The sequence below is a fragment of the Protopterus annectens genome, chromosome 7.part1 (genome assembly GCF_019279795.1).
Source record: "Protopterus annectens isolate FY-2018-M chromosome 7.part1, PAN1.0, whole genome shotgun sequence".
Classification (NCBI taxonomy): domain Eukaryota; kingdom Metazoa; phylum Chordata; order Ceratodontiformes; family Protopteridae; genus Protopterus; species Protopterus annectens.
The window spans coordinates 28577315-28597664 of record NC_056740.1 but is presented as its reverse complement, the minus strand read 5'-3'; the positions used below and the strand labels follow the sequence as shown (position 1 = coordinate 28597664).

General features: G+C 36.7%; 1 protein-coding gene across 1 annotated transcript in view; it reads left to right on the top strand.

The window, feature by feature from the left end:
* The first annotated feature begins 1213 nt into the window (after positions 1–1213).
* EEFSEC (eukaryotic elongation factor, selenocysteine-tRNA specific) overlaps positions 1214–20350 on the top strand; it is a 1871323-nt gene continuing 1852186 nt past the window's right edge. The window contains exon 1 of the mRNA XM_044078534.1: positions 1214–1806. Coding sequence (XP_043934469.1) covers positions 1521–1806 — 286 coding nt within the window. The 5' untranslated portion in view covers positions 1214–1520. The remainder of the gene's footprint in view (positions 1807–20350) is intronic.

Below are 20350 nucleotides of genomic sequence, written 5' to 3'. Positions count from 1 at the left end.
TCACCAATCATCACCTCCCTTCTTAACCTAGCTTCCACTACTCTTTCTCATAACTTCGTGTTGTGACAGATCAATTTATTCCCTCTGTAGTTATTACAACTCTTCACATCACCCTTATTCTTAAAAATCAGTACCAAAACACTTTTTCTCCATTCCTCAGGCATCCTCTCACTTTACAAGATTTCATTAAACAATCTAGTTAAAAACTCCACTGCCATTTCACCTAAACACCTCCATGCTTCCACAGGTATGTCATCTAGACCAACAGCCTTTATATTCTTCATCCTCTTCATAGCTATCCTTAATTCCTCCTTGCTAATCCACTGCACTTAATGATTCACTATCCGCACATCATCCAACCTTCTCCATCTCATTCTCTTCATTCATCAGCCCCTCAAAGTACTCTAGTTCTAACATTTCAAAAGTGTCTCTGATTGGTTGAGAGCTACTCTTATTTAAAACTTTTATTATGAATCCCAATCAACTTCTGACACCAGTCATCTTCAAAAGGACTGGCATCTTTCCAGTATAACTTTTATTTTTGAACTAAGTCTATGACTGATAGCAACAACTGTAGAACTGCACAAAACAAACTGAGAAGGATGAGATTCGAACTACAATCTCGATTTGAGACTCGCGAGTTTAGAGAAACAGCTTACCAGAAGACGTTCGTGTGCTCTACGCTCTTTGAACGTAGGAGGAGCATGACAAAGGGGTGTTACTTTCATTTGTTGACATTCTGTGGTGGTGGAGTACTCCCAACAAATCAGGAGCAAATGTCAAGAAAATTAGGGACAAATCCGGAAATAACCAGGGAGAGTTTAAATTATTAGTATGATTAACTACAATAACTGACAAGATAAAAAAATGTGAAGTATACATTTTCTGAAACAAAAGAATTGTATAACTTTAGTTATTGTCATTATTTATTAAATGTAACTCACCACGTTTTCCACTAAAAGTCACCGGTTTTTGGGAGGGAATAAGAGGAACAGAGCTAAAATTTGAATCAAAATCAGGGATAGTTGAGAGGAATGGCTCAGCCCCATCCCCTCCATTTACGAGATGCACAGTTGTAGACCCCGCCTAGAGCCTTGCAATTTCAATGAAATACGTGAAGTAAAAGTCTTGTACATATTATGAACGAGAAAAAAACAAGGATTAAAAGCACATGCGAAAATGATACAAATAATATTATTGAAACGAACGCAGCTGGTCGCACAACAGTCTCAACACGCTATATACAATCAAGACTAAAAAAGCATGTAAAAATAAATAAACTTTAGCTATTTTGGTGCATTATTGTAAAAGTGCAGACTCAACGCCATTCATACAAATAATAGAAACGAAGCGCAACTAAGTACATATTATTATTTGCATTTTTATCTGATCACGTTATATACTTGTCGCAACACAAATAGGAACTCAAAATCCACTATTGAAGTCCCTACTCCGATACCTTCTTAGTGCAACACAGGAAGTGTAGTTTTTTTGAAAGGTTAAAAGTGTGCTTTGAAACCATGGCTTCAGGTGAGAAAATTCTTAACTTCAATGTTGGTGTACTTGGGCACATTGATAGTGGGAAGACGTCTCTCGCCAAGGCGTTGAGTACTACGGCATCCACGGCAGCATTTGATAAAAACCCACAAAGTAAAGAACGAGGTATCACACTGGATCTTGGCTTTTCTTCCTTCAGTGTGGATCTACCTGAACATGTCAAGGCACTGCAAGGGGACTTTGATAAATTGCAGTTTACATTAGTAGACTGTCCAGGTCACGCATCTCTTATCCGAACCATCATTGGAGGTATACTTATTTCATTTATATGTAGACTGTGTAAATAAGTTAACAGTAGTGCCTACCTATTGCAGTTATTTGTTTTGGGTTATGCAGTTTCTTAACATTTCCACCAATAGTTACATACCTTATTTTGATTGCTGACAAGTACTTTTCCGAGAGTAACTTGACACTGGTATTGTTATCAGATGAAACCAAGAAAGACTTTGTTAGAAGTAGTTGCATTAAATGTGTAAAAGTATAAACTGTGGCAAGAGAACATATGTGATTGTGACCAGTCAAGTAGAAGTTTGATGGTGCTGATTTACTTTATCTTGAAGCAGCTTTACATTTTTAAACCGTGTCACGTGCTGACCATAAAGCAAATGATGATGAACATTTCTTTGTCTTACTTTTGAAGAAAGAGGTCTTTTTGAACTTTACAAACCCGAAGTGGTGTAATGCCTAAGTAATAATAATGAACTTGTTCATCAAACCTATGAACTTACAAGTACATATGGCCATCAGGTAGCCCAGTGGTGCAGACCCTATTCGGGAACTTACTAGTTGTCCCATTCCTTTTTGAAAGTATAAATCAATAGATTGAGTTTAATTGAAAGGGAGAGTTTATTCTATATATGAGGCAATTTTTTGAATAGTGATGTTGACATGTTTTACTGTGCAGTTGATCTACTGATTTTTATTGAGGCTGTGTCCTCTTGGTGTTCGATTCACATGGGTATTCTAAGCACAGGGTTTCAAACATTAAGGGGGCCTTGATTCTTGGTATTTCAGATATATACCTTATCAGTGAAGGTTTTAGGATAAAGAGAAGAGAGACAAAGAGTTACTGTAGTATTTCACTATAAAAAAGCCTTGAAGCTCTGTAATTATCTTTGAGAAGAATATTTACTGTATCAAATTGCAAAAAGTGGTTTGTGAGTAGATTATAAGGGATGGTACAGTATTCTGTAACTGGTCTAAGACTTGCATAAAGGATGACACTTCTTAGTGGTAGCATTCATCCCTAAGGAGGAGCAGGTACACATTTTTCTATACTTTGCAAACAGTAGTGACTGTATGGATGTCAAACAAAAGGTCATCATCCAGGACTCCAAACATTTTTACTATTGTCATCTTTCAGTTGTTACCTATCATCAGTGTTTAAAGGTGATTGCAGGAGGTGAACAAATGCCGTAATGCTGCATTTCTTGACATGAAAGGCAAGATCATGTTTACTGCTCTGTTTGTGTGTCTGTAATGTTAAATGTTTGACGTGAGATAGTGTCAACAGGGTTAAGAACCTTACAGGTTTACAGTCATCTGCATATTTGGTGAACTAGATACTGGACTCGTTTCGCCATACGAAAAGATGCCAAAAAGAAGAGACTCCTTTGTATAGTCTTGAGACACACCACTGGTAACAGCAGATGGTGATACTATGGGTCCTCTTATTCTTACATTTTGTGTACAACAGTGTTAACTGTTTTAGACTGAATTTGTTATGGCTTCATTCACCTTTCACTCTCAGAATTTACATATGATTCTGGTGATTCTGTCTTGGGGTGTCATAGTGATTGTTTTAGCCAGTTTCAAGGTAAGCTGCATTTGATGAGAAATCTTTATCCTTGGTGTCACTCACACTGTCAGAAAATATGGGTGAGCATACAAGATCTACCTCTGATAAAATTGCACTGGATTAGGTCATGGAAACGTCATCCTGCATCATTCTGAATGAGTTCCATTATGAGCCTGTCCATCACCTTGCATAATACTGAAGAAAGGAACACACTGTGAACAAGCACCAACACTTCACTCAGCTCGATGAAGAAATAAATGTAAAAAGCCATTCTTATTCACTTTAATACCAAAATAAAATAAAGCGCTTTTCATTTGGGAAATATCCAAGCTTCAAATGTAAAGCTAAAACAAAAATGGTCAGCCCAGCAAAAATCCACTCTATATCATGAAGAGTTAATTGATTAATTGCCTACAAGTGGATCACAGCACTCATTTAAAATTACACTTCACAGTTGCATTGTTTTGCTAACAAAACCAAAATGAACCTAAAAACTTCAAGACTTTACAAACATCATGACACAATAGAAATTATTACTTTTGCTAAGAATAAATATAAATATATGTGCATATGTAATGAAACCCATCCCTGACCTAATTACTATGCAGTATTATGAAAACATAATCTGTACAAAACAAGATATATAAAAGCATACTATAAAAAGTTGTTGATTCATAACTTCATTATTTCATATTGATACTTTGTCAATAAAATAAATAACCAACCATCCAACCAAATAGCATGTAAAAATACCTAGGAAATTACCTAAACATTTTTACCTAAGCAAGCTTTTTAATTTTAATATACTTGCTAAAGAATACATTTCATTAATACCTGGGGGGGCACAGGAGTTTAGTAACAACTGCCATTTCAATTCATGTTCTTTGAGGTGTAACTTAACAATGTTACTATCTAAATACCTCACATTCTCATGTGCAGCTGCCTGTGTTGTGACTCTAAATTTAAAACCATGGCCGTGGTTATCTTTACATTGCCTAGCTAGAGCTTTATCTATTTTTTGTTTACTAATAGCATAGATGTGCTCGTAAATCCTGTCATGCAATCTGCGATCGGTCTTACTGATGTAGAAAGCCGGACAGGCATTGCACTGTGCAAGGTATACCACTGACCTGGAATTACAGTTGATCTTGGCCTTAGTATAAATATTGTAGTTCCTTACTCAAAATTTTTTACCTGTTTCAATATAAATACAATCTGCATGCATCACACCTATACATTCCTACGTGCCTATTGGATTGTTTTATGGTAGTTTCCATCAACTTCTTTAGGTTCTGTCCCTTCCTATATGTAATAGTCAGAGATTCCCCCAATTTAGCAGAGATCTCCTTATCCACTGAGAAGAGATGCCAGTATTTTTTTAACTATTGACCTAATCTCCTCAACCTCAGAGCTGTATGTAGTAAAACATACCTTTGCTTATATAACAGTCTTTGTATTTTGTCTTGATTTCTTTTGTATAATTCTTCTTTGTCAAAGTACTCTCTCTCATTATGTTCTAAATCTTCCAATGCATCGTTATATGTTCTTTATATTTTTTCTTTACTTTTCTCGCATCATATTGCCATTGTAAAAAAAAAAAAAAAAAAGTTTTATGTTTCATTAAATATCATCCACCTTTCAGATAAAGTTTTATAAAATGTTCTCATAGTAATATTATCTTGCCATATTGCCGTAACTGTATTTCTGATCTTTTTTTCATTCCATGCTTTATCATTTACCCTTTTTCATCTCTTTGCCTATTTTATATATTCCTTGTTTTCCTGTATATCTAGCCATATTGCAAGATCAGAAAATCTGGTTTCAACTACCTCCCCTTCTTGTATAACTAAACCTTCTGATACTATAAAATAATCTCTTGCCGTTCTATACATACGCCTTTCATAAGTCCATGAATTTTTGTCCCAAAGTTTTAACTTACTGCATCTTATACCTTTTAACATTTTATATAATTTTCTTTCTTTTTATACTGTCCTCTTAAATCACAAAGTCTCTTGTTATTATAATATTCATATTTTTCATTAGTTTACAATCTGATGAAATAAGCTTTCCCTTTCTTTACAATTAGTATAAACATATAATGTTAGCATTTTGTATACTTGCTCTTTTCAAGAAAAATCTACAATAATTTTCCCATTTTTGCCAGTTACATCGAATATCTGTACTGTATTTCTGCAGAATATGGTTATTCCAGGACATATCTCATTTCACAAGTTCCAGGTCCTTTTCCTCCCCATAGTTTCTTTGTTTGCAGTCTTTCATCATTTGTTAAAAATCGTGTGTCTTCTGATGTAATTACATCTACATCACATGTATTACACCACTTGAAAATTACTATTCTTCTTACTTTGTTCTTAATACTATTCACGTTTACAGAAGGCTCAGTGGTGCAGCAGTTAGCATTGTCGCCTTATAGTAAAAGGTTCTCCGGTTCAATTCTTGGCTGAGTTGCCTTCTGTGTGGAGTCTGCATGCCCTTCCTACCTTCGGTTTCTTCCCACATTCTAAAGATGTGTCTGGAGTGTTTCTTCCTCTGCTGAAAATGGGTTCTGTCCCAGTCGGATTTCCTGGTAAAAAAATCTTAAATAAAATTTTTCATTTTCCCTTTTCCTTAGATTCATGGTTTCATGAGTTCATAGCTAATTACTAGGCTAGCTACCTTAGGGGGCCAGTTTAGGCCTAATCTATTTTCCTCCCAAAGGTGAGAATTAAACACTGTACCTTGTGTCTGTGAGTACAATACTTTAACCCTTATACCAACCCCAACCATTAGCTGTATATATTATTTTCATCCATTTTCTTTCTTTTTTCTTTTGTACTTATCCCTTTAAATTTTCTTTTACCTTTTTACCAATATAATCATTTTTTCTTGTGCTGTCTCCCAATTTCTCTTTTTTTCATCACTTATTTCATAGCCTTCTTTTAAGTCCTCTTTATTACATTTTTCTCATCTAATTTTTCTTCTATTTCTACTACTAATTTGTTTTTCTTTTTGCTCCTTTTCTTTTCTTTGTGTTACTTTTTCCTTACTGTTATTTTCATTTTTTCAGTCCATCCATAAATGTCAATTTTTGTTACATTTATAACATTTCACGTCACATTTTTTGCGTCATGTCCCATTTCCCCACAAATATAACATTTTCTTTTATCACAGTTGCGTATCAAATGCCCTTTTCCACAAAAAAAAAAAAATGTGTGTATGTATATATATATATATATATATATATATATATATATATATATATATATATATATATATATATATTTTTTTTTTTAGTTTGTCCCTGTATTTTATGACATCCTTGTTCCCCTCCATATTTATCATGCTTGGTATATGTATCATTTTTTCTTTCTATTTTTAACACAATATTACAGTCCCATCCTCCCAGTCCATTCACTCCTTCTATCATAAACTTTTGCAATGTCCAGTACTTTGCAAGGGCATTTGAAAACTTTCTAAGTCTCTCTTTCCACCTCTGTTCAAAATTGTACATGATTTTTTCTTTTTTATTTCCTTGTTAAATGCTTTTTAGCACATAAAGATTCCATGGGTTACAGTCTTTCTTTTTTCATATTCTCCAAGAAATGTTTCCATTGAAAAAGTTTCAAATATAATGTCACATAATGTCTTTGTTAATAAGAATAAATGCTCTTATCTTATGTGCTTTTACACCCATAGATGCTATTAAGTTGTCCTACACTTTATACCTGTGCATTTCTTTGCTTTCTTTAGTTTGAATCCTTACCATGTACTTCGTTTTTCATTTTCATAGGTAGGTATTAGGCTATCGGCCCTGGGGCTCATACAAGCCCAGCCAAAAAGGTACCCTGGCTTTTGCCACCCAAGAAAATTATCTTCCTGTGCCACTGTCGAGCAGAGCCACAGAGGTGATCCCCGGGGTGAATTTCGTATTTCCCATCCAATCATCAAGATTTTTCTTGAAGAGTGCTAATGAGGAGCTTTGTTTGATATAGATAGGTAGTTTATTCCAGAGAATGGGAAGTCTCTGGGACAGGAATCTATCCCTCCGGCATGTTCTGTTTGATGTGGTGACAAGGTTTAGGTCCCTAGACCGTGTAGCTCTGAGAGATTGGGATTTCTTTAAGTGGAGCATGTCCAACAGCTCTGGGTTTGACATAGCTTTGTATGTTAGGCAGAGATCACGTCTGAGTAGGTGATATGTGACTGAGTAAAGCTGGAGTTTTTTGAGACTGTCTGCATAGGGCATCTGTTTGAGGCCAGTAATCTTCTTTGTGAGGTGTTTCTGCGGCCTTTCCAGTTGTTGTAGATGTCTTATGAGGTACATACCAAAAGGGGCATTGTACTCTATAATGGGTTTAATGAGTGATGAGTAGAGGGTACAATGACCTCTTTTTTTCTGGATGAGAAACCTTTTGTGATGAGGTGTGCCATGTAGAAGGATTTCCTGACTACTGTGGTGATCTGATTATCAAAGGAGAGACTACTGTCCACCTGTGTCCCAAGGTCTCTTATCACACTTTCAGTGTTAAGTATACTACCGCCTATGTTGTAGTTCATGGGTACAGAGTTTTTACCAAAGGGGATGACAGTGCACTTTTTGGCATTGAGCTTGAGGCCATGGCTTTGACACCAGGCATCTGTCTCAGTGAGGCCCTTTTGTAGGATGTCCACATCGTTAGGAGTTTTGATTATGGCTCCTAGTTTGCAGTCATCTGCGAACTTCGGTAGCCAAAGACCGTCTGTGTTAGCCTGTACTTAAGAGAAGTAGGTTCCAAACAGGAGAGGACCCAGGACTGAACCCTGTGGTACTCCACTTGTCACTGGTCTGAAGTCGGATTTGGAATCTGCTACTTTCACAGTGTGGTTCTGTCAGTGAGCTAGTTGGCAACCCATCTTGTGACATAGGGATTTATACCTAGTTTAGTGAGTTTATCTATAATTCCAGAGTGGGGCTTCTTTCTTTTCCTTTTTACTACTTCTGTTTTGCCTTCTTTTACATCCTGTGCATATGTTTTCTTTTACAGCTCAGCACTATTCTTCAGGGTTGCTTTTGCATCCTCCTTTTGTATTTTCTCCATAATGTCCCTCCAGGAAACATCTCCTTCATTTTCTGGCTCACTCTGCATCATCATTTCTCCATAATGTCCCTCCAGGAAACATCTCCTTCATTTTCTGGCTCACTCTGCATCATCATTTCTTTAAGTAAATCATCCCGCAACCCTCCCAACTGGAGGGTTGTTATTATACAGCCATCATTTGTCAACTCATATCCATCAAACAAATTTCTTTAAAACATCTCCTTAGAATCCTGTACACATTCTCTGGTCTCAATATTGGCTTTCTCCTCCATTTCTTTCACAACCCCATTATCTCCTCCTCTCTCTATCTGCCTTCCTGTTTCTCCGGGCCACCTCTGTCTCTGGAATGGAAACTGGAAGTGCTCATGCAAAATGGGTCCCACTTACAACAACAATGAGCAGGGTTTTTTTATTGATTATATACATTATATATTATTTATATCTATTTACAAATCTACATACATTATAAACTTCAGTTTACGCATTTCCCCCCACTCTTTTATCCACAACCAAAATATTATTTTTTCCAAAATCTTTGTCAATGTCCATTTTCCATTGTATTTAATTTCATTTATTCTCTTGTTCCATGTAGTCCATGAAGCATAAAATATTACTCTGTCCATTTTCTTCACTTCTTCCTGTTTACGTGCACCATAACCAAATTTTATTATATCCATATTTATTTGTTCAAATTTTAAAAAAACTTTTCACCTTATTATCTTTACATAATTTCTTTCCACAAATTATTAACTCTATCATATTTCAAAAACACATGCTCAGTTTCAAACTCTCCACATTTTATTACATATTATATCTTGCTTTTTTGTATAACATATTTGCCTTAACTGGCAATTTTCTAGTAGACTTCTTCTTCTTCTTTCGGCTGCTCCCTTTAGGGGTTGCTACAGCAGATCAACTGTTTCCTTTTCTTCCTGCCCTCTGCATCTTGCTCTGTCACACCAACCACCTGCATGTCCTCTCTCACCACATCTATAAACCTTATCTTAGGCCTTCCTCTTTTCCTGTTACCTGGCAGCTTCATCCTTAGCATCTTTTTCCCAATATACTCTGCATCCCTCCTCAGCACATGTCCAGACCAACGTAATCTTGCCTCTCTGGCTTTGTCTCCAAACCCTTCAACCTGGGCTGACCCTCTAATATACTTATTCCTAATCCTGTCTATCCTCGTCACACCCAGTGCAAATCTTAACATCTTCAGCTCTGCCACGTCAAGCTCTGACTCCTGCCTTTTTGACAATGCCACTATCTCCAACCCGTATAACATAGCTGGTCTCACTACCCTCTTGTAGACCTTCCCTTTCACTCTTACTGTTACTCGTCTGTCACAAATAACTCCTGACACTCTTCTCCACCCACTCCATCCTGCCTGTACTTTCTTCTTCACCTCTCTTCCACACTCACCATTACTCTGAACTGTTGATCCCAAGTACTTAAACTCATCCACCTTCACCACTTCTACTCCCTGCATCCTTACCATTCCTCTATCCTCCCTCTCATTCACACACATATATTCTGTCTTAGTCCTGCTGACCTTCATTCCTCTTCTCTCTAGAGCATATCTCCACCTCTCCAGTGCCTCCTCCACCTGTTCCATACTCTCACTACAGATCACAATGTCTTCTGCAAACATCATAGTCCACGGGGACTCCTGTCTGATCTCGTCTGTCAACCTGTCCACCATTGTAAATAAGAAAGGGCTCAGAGCTGATCCTTGGTGTAATCCCACCTCCACCTTAAACGCATCTGTCACTCCCACCGCAGACCTCACCGCTGTCACACTACCCTCGTACATATCCTGTACCACTCTTACATACTTCTCTGACCCTCCCGACTTCCTCATACAATACCACAGCTCCTCTCTAGGCACCCTGTCATATGCTTTCTCTAAATCCACAAAGACACAATGCAACTCCTTCTGACCTTCTCTGTACTTCTCCATCAACACTCTCAGAGCAAACAACGCATCTGTAGTGCTCTTTCCTGGCATGAAACCGTACTGCTGATCATTAATCATCACCTTGCTTCCTAACCTAGCTTCCACTACTCTTTCCCATAACTTCATGCTGTGACTGATCAGTTTAATCCCGTCCATAAAAAATAATTACACTCTTTAATCTTTTTATAGTTATGTCTCATCATTATGGCTTTTTTCTTATCTATTTCTAAATATTTCCATGGATCAATACAGTAAAATGCTTTCATAATACGTAAATACCATTCCTTTCTATTTTTCTTACACATATTCTTCTTTTTTAGTTTCCATAACATAATTTTGTTTTGGCACTTTTTCATTTCTTCATTCAGAATGCTTTTACTTCGTTTTTTAACATCTATTCCTTCCTACAGTTCTTTGTATTTATAATATAGTATCATTTCCATCAAGTTTTTATTTTCCTTCATAATTCCTTTTAATAACTTATATAAAATTAAAGATGCTGCATGTACTATTGGGCTTATCAAACCCAAACCTCCTTGCTCTTTTTTCATATAAAGAATACCTCTTTTGACTGGATTCAGTCTAGAGCCCCATATAAAAGAGAAAATAATTATCATTAATTCCTTTTCATACTTAATAGAAATCATACAGATGTTAGCAACATAAGCAATTTTTCCTATTACCATAGTGTTCAACAGGTGTGCTTTTTGTCTGTATGAAAATCTATATGAGTTCCAAAAATTATCCATATCCTTTACTTCTTTGAGTACATTATCCCATTGTTGTTGTTTGTATTCATTCCTTCCAAATGTTATTCCTAATATATCTATATATTTTCATTGAACTCGACACCTCCTATCATACCTTCAAAACCAAATTCTTTACTTTTCTTTTATAATTAAACCATTTTTTTAATTTATACTTCATTTTCATTTACTTTTTACATCCATACTTCATTTTTAACAATTAATGCAATAACTACAGAATGAACTGGCACCCCACCTAAGTACCATGTTCAATCATAGTCTCACCTCAGACTTTGTGCCCACTGAATGGCGCATAGCGACGGTTATCCCACTCCACAAAGGGGGAGTCAACATGACTCCGGGAACTGCCGCCCCATTAGCCTGACGAGCCTGGCCTGCAAGGCTATGGAACGTATCATAATGGAACTTATAAAGAATGATACTGGTAATCTCCAAACTGTGGAACTCACCCAGTTCGGGTTTTTAAAATGCAGATTATGTCTCCTAATCCTGATAGACTTCTTTGAAGCAGTCACCAAAGCCGTAGATGAGGGTAAGGTGGGTCACACAGCCTATCTAGATCTCGCCAAGGTTTTCAACACCATCCCCCACTCTGTAATTATAGATAAACTCACTAAACTAGGTATAAATCCCTATGTCACAAGATGGGTTGCCAACAGGCTCACTGACAGAACCCACACTGTGAAAGTAGCAGACTCCAAATCCAACTTCAGACCAGTGACAAGTGGAGTACCACAGGGTTCAGTCCTGGGTCCTCATATCAAACACAGAAGGTCTTTGGCTAACAAAGTTCGCAGATGACTGCAAACTAGGAGCCATAATCGAAACTCCTAACAATGTGGACATCCTACAAAAGGGCCTCACTGAAACAGATGTCTGGCATCAAAACCATGGCCTCAAGCTCAATGCCAAAAAGTTCATTGTCATCCCTTTTGGTAAAAAACTCTGTACCCATGAGCTACCATATAGGCAGTAGTCTACTTAACACTGAAAGTGTGATGAGACCTTGGGATACAGGTGGACAGTAGTCTCTCCTTTGATAATCACATCGCCACAGTAGTCAGGATATCCTTCTGTGTGGCACACCTCATCACAAAAGGTTTCTCATCCAGGAAAAAAGAGGTCATTGTTCCCCTCTACTCATCAGTCATTAGACCCATTATATAGAGTACAGCGCCCCTTTTGGTATGTACCTCACAAGACATCTACAACAACTAGAAAGGCCGCAAAAATATCTCACAGAGGATTACTGACCTCAAACAGATGCCCTACGCAGACCTTCTCAAAAACCTCTAGCTTTACTCCGTCGCATATCACCTACTCAAGAGGCAATCTCTGCCTAACATACAAAGCTATGTCAAACCCAGAGGTATTGGACAGGCTCCACTTAAAGAAATCCCAATCCCTCCAAGCTACACGGTCTAGGGACCTAAACCTTTTCTCCACAATAAACAGAGCATGCTGGAGAGATAGATTCCTGTCCCAGAGACTTCCCATACTCTGGAACAAACTACCTGTCTATATCAAACAAAGCTCCTCATTAGCACTCTTAAAAATCTTGATGATTGGATGGGAGATAAGAAATTCACCCTGGGGATCACTTCTGTGGTTCTGCTCGACAGGGGCACAGGAAAATAATTTTCTTGGGTGGCGAAAGCCAGGGTAACTTTTTAGCTAGGCTTATATAGGTCTTAGGGCTAATAGCCTAGTACCTACCTATGAACCTGTTTGTATAATTATACATTATTGGCAACTGTACTTCCTTCATCTTTTGTATCCATTACTGCTTGACATTTTATTAATTCCCTTCACTATTACATTCATAACTAATGAAAACAATTGTACTACTAGCTGGGCAGTCTTGCATTATGCCACATTCTACTTTTATTTCTTCCCCAATCCAGCCATTTACATTTAGTTTCACATAATTCCTTTCAAAAACGTATTTTATTACTTGTAATTTTTTTGCTTATATTATATGCCTTCAAAATTCTCATAATAATTTATTTTTATATTGAATATTATCATAAGTTACACTTGTATCCCCTATCATAACATTTGCTTCTACATTTTTATTTGATATCGTCAATTATGTCTTTTATTATCCATAATAATCTTGACTCCCTTTTCTTCCAAATACATTTTGGTCAGATATACTATCCATTTTTTTTCTGTAACCTTTTTATTATTATTCTCATAAAATGTTATAATATGTATTATTTAATTGAAAACAGCCAGCCAATGTCCCTCAGCCTCAAAGGTTCTGATGAAGTCATTTGACGAAAGCGCTTAACCTATGTGTCTTGTTAAATAAACTGTTGTTCGAGTTGGATACGTGGCTTTATTCGTGTTTGAGGCTGAGGGACATTGGCTGGCTGTTTTCAACTTCATTACTGGTGTAACTTTGGCACTTCGTGGTTTTGGAATGTATTATTTAATGTTTTATAGGTCTCCAATTTTGATATCCTCTTTATTTCCTTTTAAATATAAATTGTATAACTCCTGTACATATCTCTTTCTCTTTAATTCCAGTTTCTAACCATTCATAACTTCTATTTTGCCACTCTTTCATTTCTTTATATATGCCATATTCAGTTCCATCCAGTCCTGTTGCATAATTCATGTTAATATCTTTTAGAATTTCATTCAGTTATTTCATGGTTATCTTTTATTCCAAATACTCATTATCTTCCTTATTTAATTTTTCACCCTTATAAATTTGTTCTGTTGTTTTCTCTCTTAAAACTAATTCTAACACATATTCTTTATTTCGTATATTCCTTCTTGCTGTCTTATTTGCTTACCTTCCTTATTTTTTAATTCTCTTATTATTTTTCGTTCTCTTATTATTTTACTCAGATATGGTGCTACTTCTTCTTTCTTACTTTGTAAATAATATGTTTGCTTGTATAACAAGTTGTTAAATTTAATTTGATTAATTTTATATATTTTTCTATTTCATAAAGGATTGTTTCTTCTCTAAATTTCTAAATGTTTATTAACTTAATATCTTGTATCTCTCTTTTTCTTTTCTTTTCTTCCTTATACATTCTAAAAATACTTTTTTATGTTTCTCTTCAAAATTAAACCACCAAACAGCCCAGTTCTCATAAAACTCCCTCATAGTTGTATGATTTTCCATAATTCCAGAAGTTCTTTCTCTTCTGAATTTATTTTCATTAATTCTCTTTATTCCTTTTCCTATTCTTATATATTCTTCATTTTCCTGTACTTTAACCCATATTGCCACATGATCTGAAAATCCAGCATACTTAATCACTTTTTTATAACTTTTAAACTATCAGATATTAAAAAATAATCAAATTCTGGCCTAATTTAATTCCTTTTATAGGTCTAGTGGTTATTCTTCCATACAGTTAACTTTCCACTTCTCATAATACCATACAGTTAACTTTCCACTTCTCATAATTTCTTTAGCCATTTTAACATCACAATTGCTCTTATTTTTCCTTTAAATTACAGTTAAAATCACCCACCACTATAATGTCCATATTTACACAAACATATTCAAGAATAGTTTTAAACATCATTTCTCTTTTTTGTTACATATGCATATAAAACTATAATTCTATACACATATTTTTCCATCTCATGTCTGTTACCATAGTTTGGCCTAGTTCCACTATGGTTACATCTAATATTTTAATGGTTTCTTGACAGTATGTCCAAGCATGTTTCTTCCCCATATTCCAAACTACCACACCTTTCCAAAGTTTTTCAGTTTGTGTTCTTTCTTCCTCTGTTAATAATCTGATATCTTATAAAACAATAATATGTGCATCTACTTCAGCACACAGTTGTAATATAATTATTCTCCTTTTAAGATTTTTCATGCTGTTCACATTTAAAGCAAATATTTTCAACTAAGAACAGTTAGTATAATAAAATTTTTATCCCTTTCCATTCTTATTTTCTCTAAGAATTATATTTTTGAATTTTCTTTTCCTTTTTTTAACTCTCTTCTTATCAAATTATTTTTATTTCTTACTGTGCACCAATCAGCTTCTTCCTCACTTGTCTCGTCTGTTTCTTTTTCCTTGTTGCTTTCTTTAACTTCATGTGTAAGCTCTTTATCAGTTACATCTTTTTGTACATTTTCTTGTATAACACATTCTATCTTTTTATCCTGTATAACTTCATTTTCATTTTCTTGCACATTCATTTCACATTCTAGCCACGAATTACCCGTATTGCTACATTTTTGCACTTTAAATCACATTTTTTGCAGTGTGCCCTGCTTTTACCACATAAATAACTTTTTTTTAATCACATTCATTGATTAAGTGATCATTGTTTCCACAAAAATAACAAGTTTTTGGTTGACATCTTTATTTCACAAAACCCGTTACCATGAACATCAGTAATACTAGGTACGTACATAACGTTATAATTTTCTGTTTTCAGTATTACTCCACATTCCCATCCCCCAGTCTGTAGTCTACTTTCATCATATATTTTTGTAGTGACCATTACTTCTTTACATATAGTTAACAAATGTTCTTTCAGTTCTTTTGCTTCATCTTCAGTACTAAACTGGATCATTATACTTTTCTTTTGTTTGTCTATAAAAAGCTTGCACGACATATATTCTGACCATTGATATTTTTCTTTTGTTCATATGAACCCAAACAAATTTCCATGGCCAGCCCAGTCTCCAATATCAAGTCACAAAAAGTCTGTTTATTAATTAAAATGAATGCTCTTACTTCTTTTGCTTTGACACCCAGAGTTGCTATGACAGAGTCCCAAAGCTTATACCTGTCCAAACTTTCTTCTTTTTTACAGCTCACATGTAGTGTATATTACTTTTTTGTTTCTTTTATTTCTTCTTTGCTCCTTCTCCCACAGTTTCTGCATAAGTTTTTGTCTCTTGAACTTTTTCTGGCACAGTCTCTTCTCCTTTAATTTCTCCATGATGTCACTCCATGAAATTGCTGCTCCACTTTCTGGTTCACTTTGGTTTACCATTTCTTCCAAATAATTATCCCACAACCTTCATGATTGGAGGGTTGTAATTGTGCATTTGTCAGAGGTAACTGTTTCTCCTTCAAACAATCTCTCCTGAAAGTTTTCCTCTGAATCCATCTCTGTTGCAGCTACAATCTCATTTTCATCCAATATCACTGTTTTTCTGCACCCACAGCATCAAAAAAACTTCTGGTAGCAATTCTACCATTTCAACTACATTGTCATCAACCTTCACTTCATTTTCCACCAAAGCTGAATCAGCCATATTTTCTCCCTGTTCCTCCTTGCCTGGACAGGAAACAGGAAGTGAGAATGTGTAACATGCAAAGCCTTCCCCCTGACTAGGAAGAGTAGGGGAAGTTCCCCGATGCCTTAGCCAAATTTCCCCTAGTAGTAAGAATATCACCTCGGGTCTCCTGAAAAGAGGTTTCTAGCCTAGTTGGACTAACCCAGTCTACAAAGAATAGATTAAAAAAAAATAAAAAAACCTGAAGCAACTGCCTGCCTACAAGAACATGGAGAGCGGAACCCCATTCGAACCAGCAAAAGGTACTGCAAGCCCTACTTTTATCAACAAACTGTGGTCAGTGTAGGTCTATTATAATCTTCTCTCTGTGATACCCCTACTGATTCTTCTGCTGTGCACACTACTGAACTCCCCCCTTTTCCTCCCATTTATTGTAACAACTATATACAGTTTTCCAAAGCTTTGTATTTTATATTCTTATATTTTGTTTATCTTGTATAGTATTTTATGTTGTTATATTTTATTCTCCTGTTTATTGTAACAAATATATGCAGTTTACCAAAGCTTTGCATTTATTTTATATTCTCCCTCCCTGATGCTGTACTAAATCTGCTTTTTGAGTTCACATAGATAAACAGACACCTTTAGGTACTGACCTGAGCTAGTTGGTTGATTGCTTTTCTCATCTCACAGCTTTCTCCAAGTCCTGCTTCATAGCCCCCCATCTCTTGATCTCCTAACATAATTCTTTTGTAAGTTTTCTAGCCCTGTCAAACCTGTTTTCTCACAGTTTTCTACAAGCCCTGGCTCTTAGCCTCCCTCCCTTCTCTTGGTCTCCTAACATAATCTTATTGTTACCTTCCCAGCCCTGTCAATCCTGTTTATCCCTCCCTTTTCTTCTTGAGAATGTACTTATTCCTCCCCTGAGCTCCGGCACCATTTTTCAGTACTAAAACCTCTGCCTGACTACACTCTGTTTCTCTCTGTCCCATGGGCATCCCTCAGTATTGTGCAGAACTGTAAGTACCATTTGTGATGTAGAAGATTCAATGGCATCTGTTTCTGTTTAATTTATTTTAAGAGGCTCTGTACTGGTTTATTAATACTTCTCTTATGCAACTTGTTTAAGTGTATAACCCCACCTGTACAATTTCTATGCTGTCTTGGCCATTTCCTATTTAGAGTGCAGTTGTAGGTTTACTTACTTTAAGGAAGTAATCACCTTTTTACTGATCAAATTGTAAACGGTCTTCTTCTTCTTTTGGCTTTTCCCGATTAGGGGTCGCCACAGCGGAACTCCGGTCCGCTAATGATTGGCAGTAGATTTTTACGGTGCCGAGGTGCCAGCCTGATGGCCAACCTTCAACTAAGGCACGCCCATTCACGCATGTCTTTCGAATGCCACTTGTCCGTGAGGAGGACATGCAGACTCCACACAGAAGGCGCTCCAGCCAAGAATCGAATGGGAAAATCTCTTGCTGTGAGGCGACAATGCTACCGCTGCACCACAGCGGCTTACAGTAAAATGCACAAGTTTAAGTGCAGTGTTTCAACTTGACTTAGTCTGATTTTTATTAAACAGCTTACTAGAACACATTGCTCTCACTGCTTTTAAATTGCTTAAGTCTACAACTTCACCTGTAAAATACCTATGCTGTCTTGGTAATTTCCTATTTATTGTGCAGCTGTACGTTTAATTACTCTAATTTTATTAAATAGCTTACTAGAACACATTGGTGTTACTGCTTTTAAATTGGTACTGAATGCTCTCAACTGTGCTCGGCCACTGTGCTGTTTCAACCTGTGTTAGTTAGATTTTACTACTTACCTTATTTGAATGCCTGTTCTGTTACTGTATTGTGTGGAAACTGAGTGATTTTACTGTAATTTTATGTCCTGCCACCATATTGCTCAGTTCTGTTGGCATGCATTACTAAATAGCAACAAATGGCTGGAACGGTTTACTGGCAGTGAATTACTCTGCATTTTGTGAAGTTAAGGTGGCAATAGACTGAATTTTGTATTACTGAACAGGGTGACTTTCTTAATTATCATTGCTTGTTCCTTAACTAATTTATTTGATTAAGTACTGCTTAGCTAAACTACTTAAATTGTAGTATTTTCTTGTCTGTCTCTTAGTCTCACATTTTTACTTCACCTACCCCCTTTTCTGGCTTCATATTAACATCCCTCTCTTACTTTACAGTCCCTTAACCACATTCAAAAGCTCAACAAAAAAAACAAAAACAAAGCAAAAACCTGAAGCAACTGCCTGCATACAAGACCACGGAGAGTAGAACCTCGTACAAACCAGTAAAAGCTACTGCAAGTCCTACTTTTATCAGCAGACTGTGAGCAGTTTAGGTCTATTCTAATCCTCTCTCTGTGATACTCCTACTGATTCTTCTGCTGTGCACACTACTGGACCCCCCCTCCTCCTGTTTATTGTAACAAATATATACTGTTTTCCAATGCTTTGCATATATTTGATATTATTTTATTTTATTTGTCTGGTATATTATATTTATTTTATATTCTTACAATAAACAGGATAATAAAATATAACAGATAGATATATGCAGTTTCCCAAAGTTTTGCATTTATTTTATATTCTACCTCCCCGATGCTGTATTATATCTGCTTTTGAGTTCACATAGATAAACAGTCGCCTTTCGGTGCTAACCTTGGCTAACTGGTTGATTTGTTTTTCTCATCTCACAGCTTTCCCCAAGTCCTGCTTCATAGCCTCCCCCTTCTCTTGTCTCCTAACATAATTCTCCCATAAGATATCCTCGTCACTCCAAATATATCTCAGCTTAGTAAAATCTATTATCTGGTGCAAAAGGAAACTAATATAAGCTCAGGACTAAAAGTGTCTGCTGTTTTTAACATGTTCTCCCCCAAAACTGTGATACCTGTAAGGCAGCGTATAACTTGCCTGCAAACTACCATCATTTCAGTCTACCTGATTGTTTTATTTATTTATTTTTTATTCATGCACCTCTTCCACTGGGCTAACCCACTCCATTCGCCCTTGCTATGCTCGGCCTCACTCCGCTCTTCTACCCTACCCCCATTCCCACCCCCTCTTTCGTTACATTTATACTCTCTACACCACACCCCTTCCTTTTCCTCCACGCAGTCAGCCACTCTAACACCTTTTCTCCTTGACAACCACTCCTTCTACACTCTCTCTCTCCTCCCCATAGCCTCATTACCTACCCCATCCCCTTCCTAGTCCTATCCATTCCTTACCACATACTCCTACTCTCATCTTGAACCATCCCCTCCCACTCTCATACCCTATACCACTACATATCAGCCATACCTACTACTCATTCCCTCTCTCTACTCTATCTCCTATCATGTGGCACCTCTATCTCTCCGTCTCCTTTCTCTTCCTCTCACTAACAGCCTTCTACTGCACGTCACTTGACCTTCAACCCCTCTCTCCTACCCTCCCTCATACTCTCAACAGCCACTCTGTCACCCATATTTAGTCTCACGATCACTCTTCCCCACTTCACCATCTGACCTCTTCAAAATTGACACTTTTTCTAGCTTGTCTCTCCCCACTAGTCAGAAACCTAGATATCCTTCTACTCTGAACCTATGCTTCTATATTCTCGCGTTCTTTGACACACTTCTCTTGGATGGGGACATCTACCCCAACCCAGGACCTCCCACCCCTTGCTTGCACAATACCTCAACACTAACCTCTCCCCCCACCTACCCTCTCCTAACAACACTCCCCCACCTAAATAACTAAAAATCTTCTCATTAAATATTCAAAGCATTGTAAATAAAATAACAGAACTGCTCCCTTGGATTTCTAGTACATATCCCTACATCCTAACTCTATCGGAAACCTGGCTTAAACCACACATCCTCAACTTGGAAATCTTACCTCCAGGCTACAGTATCTTTTGCTCAGATAGAACCAATAAGCGAGGAGGG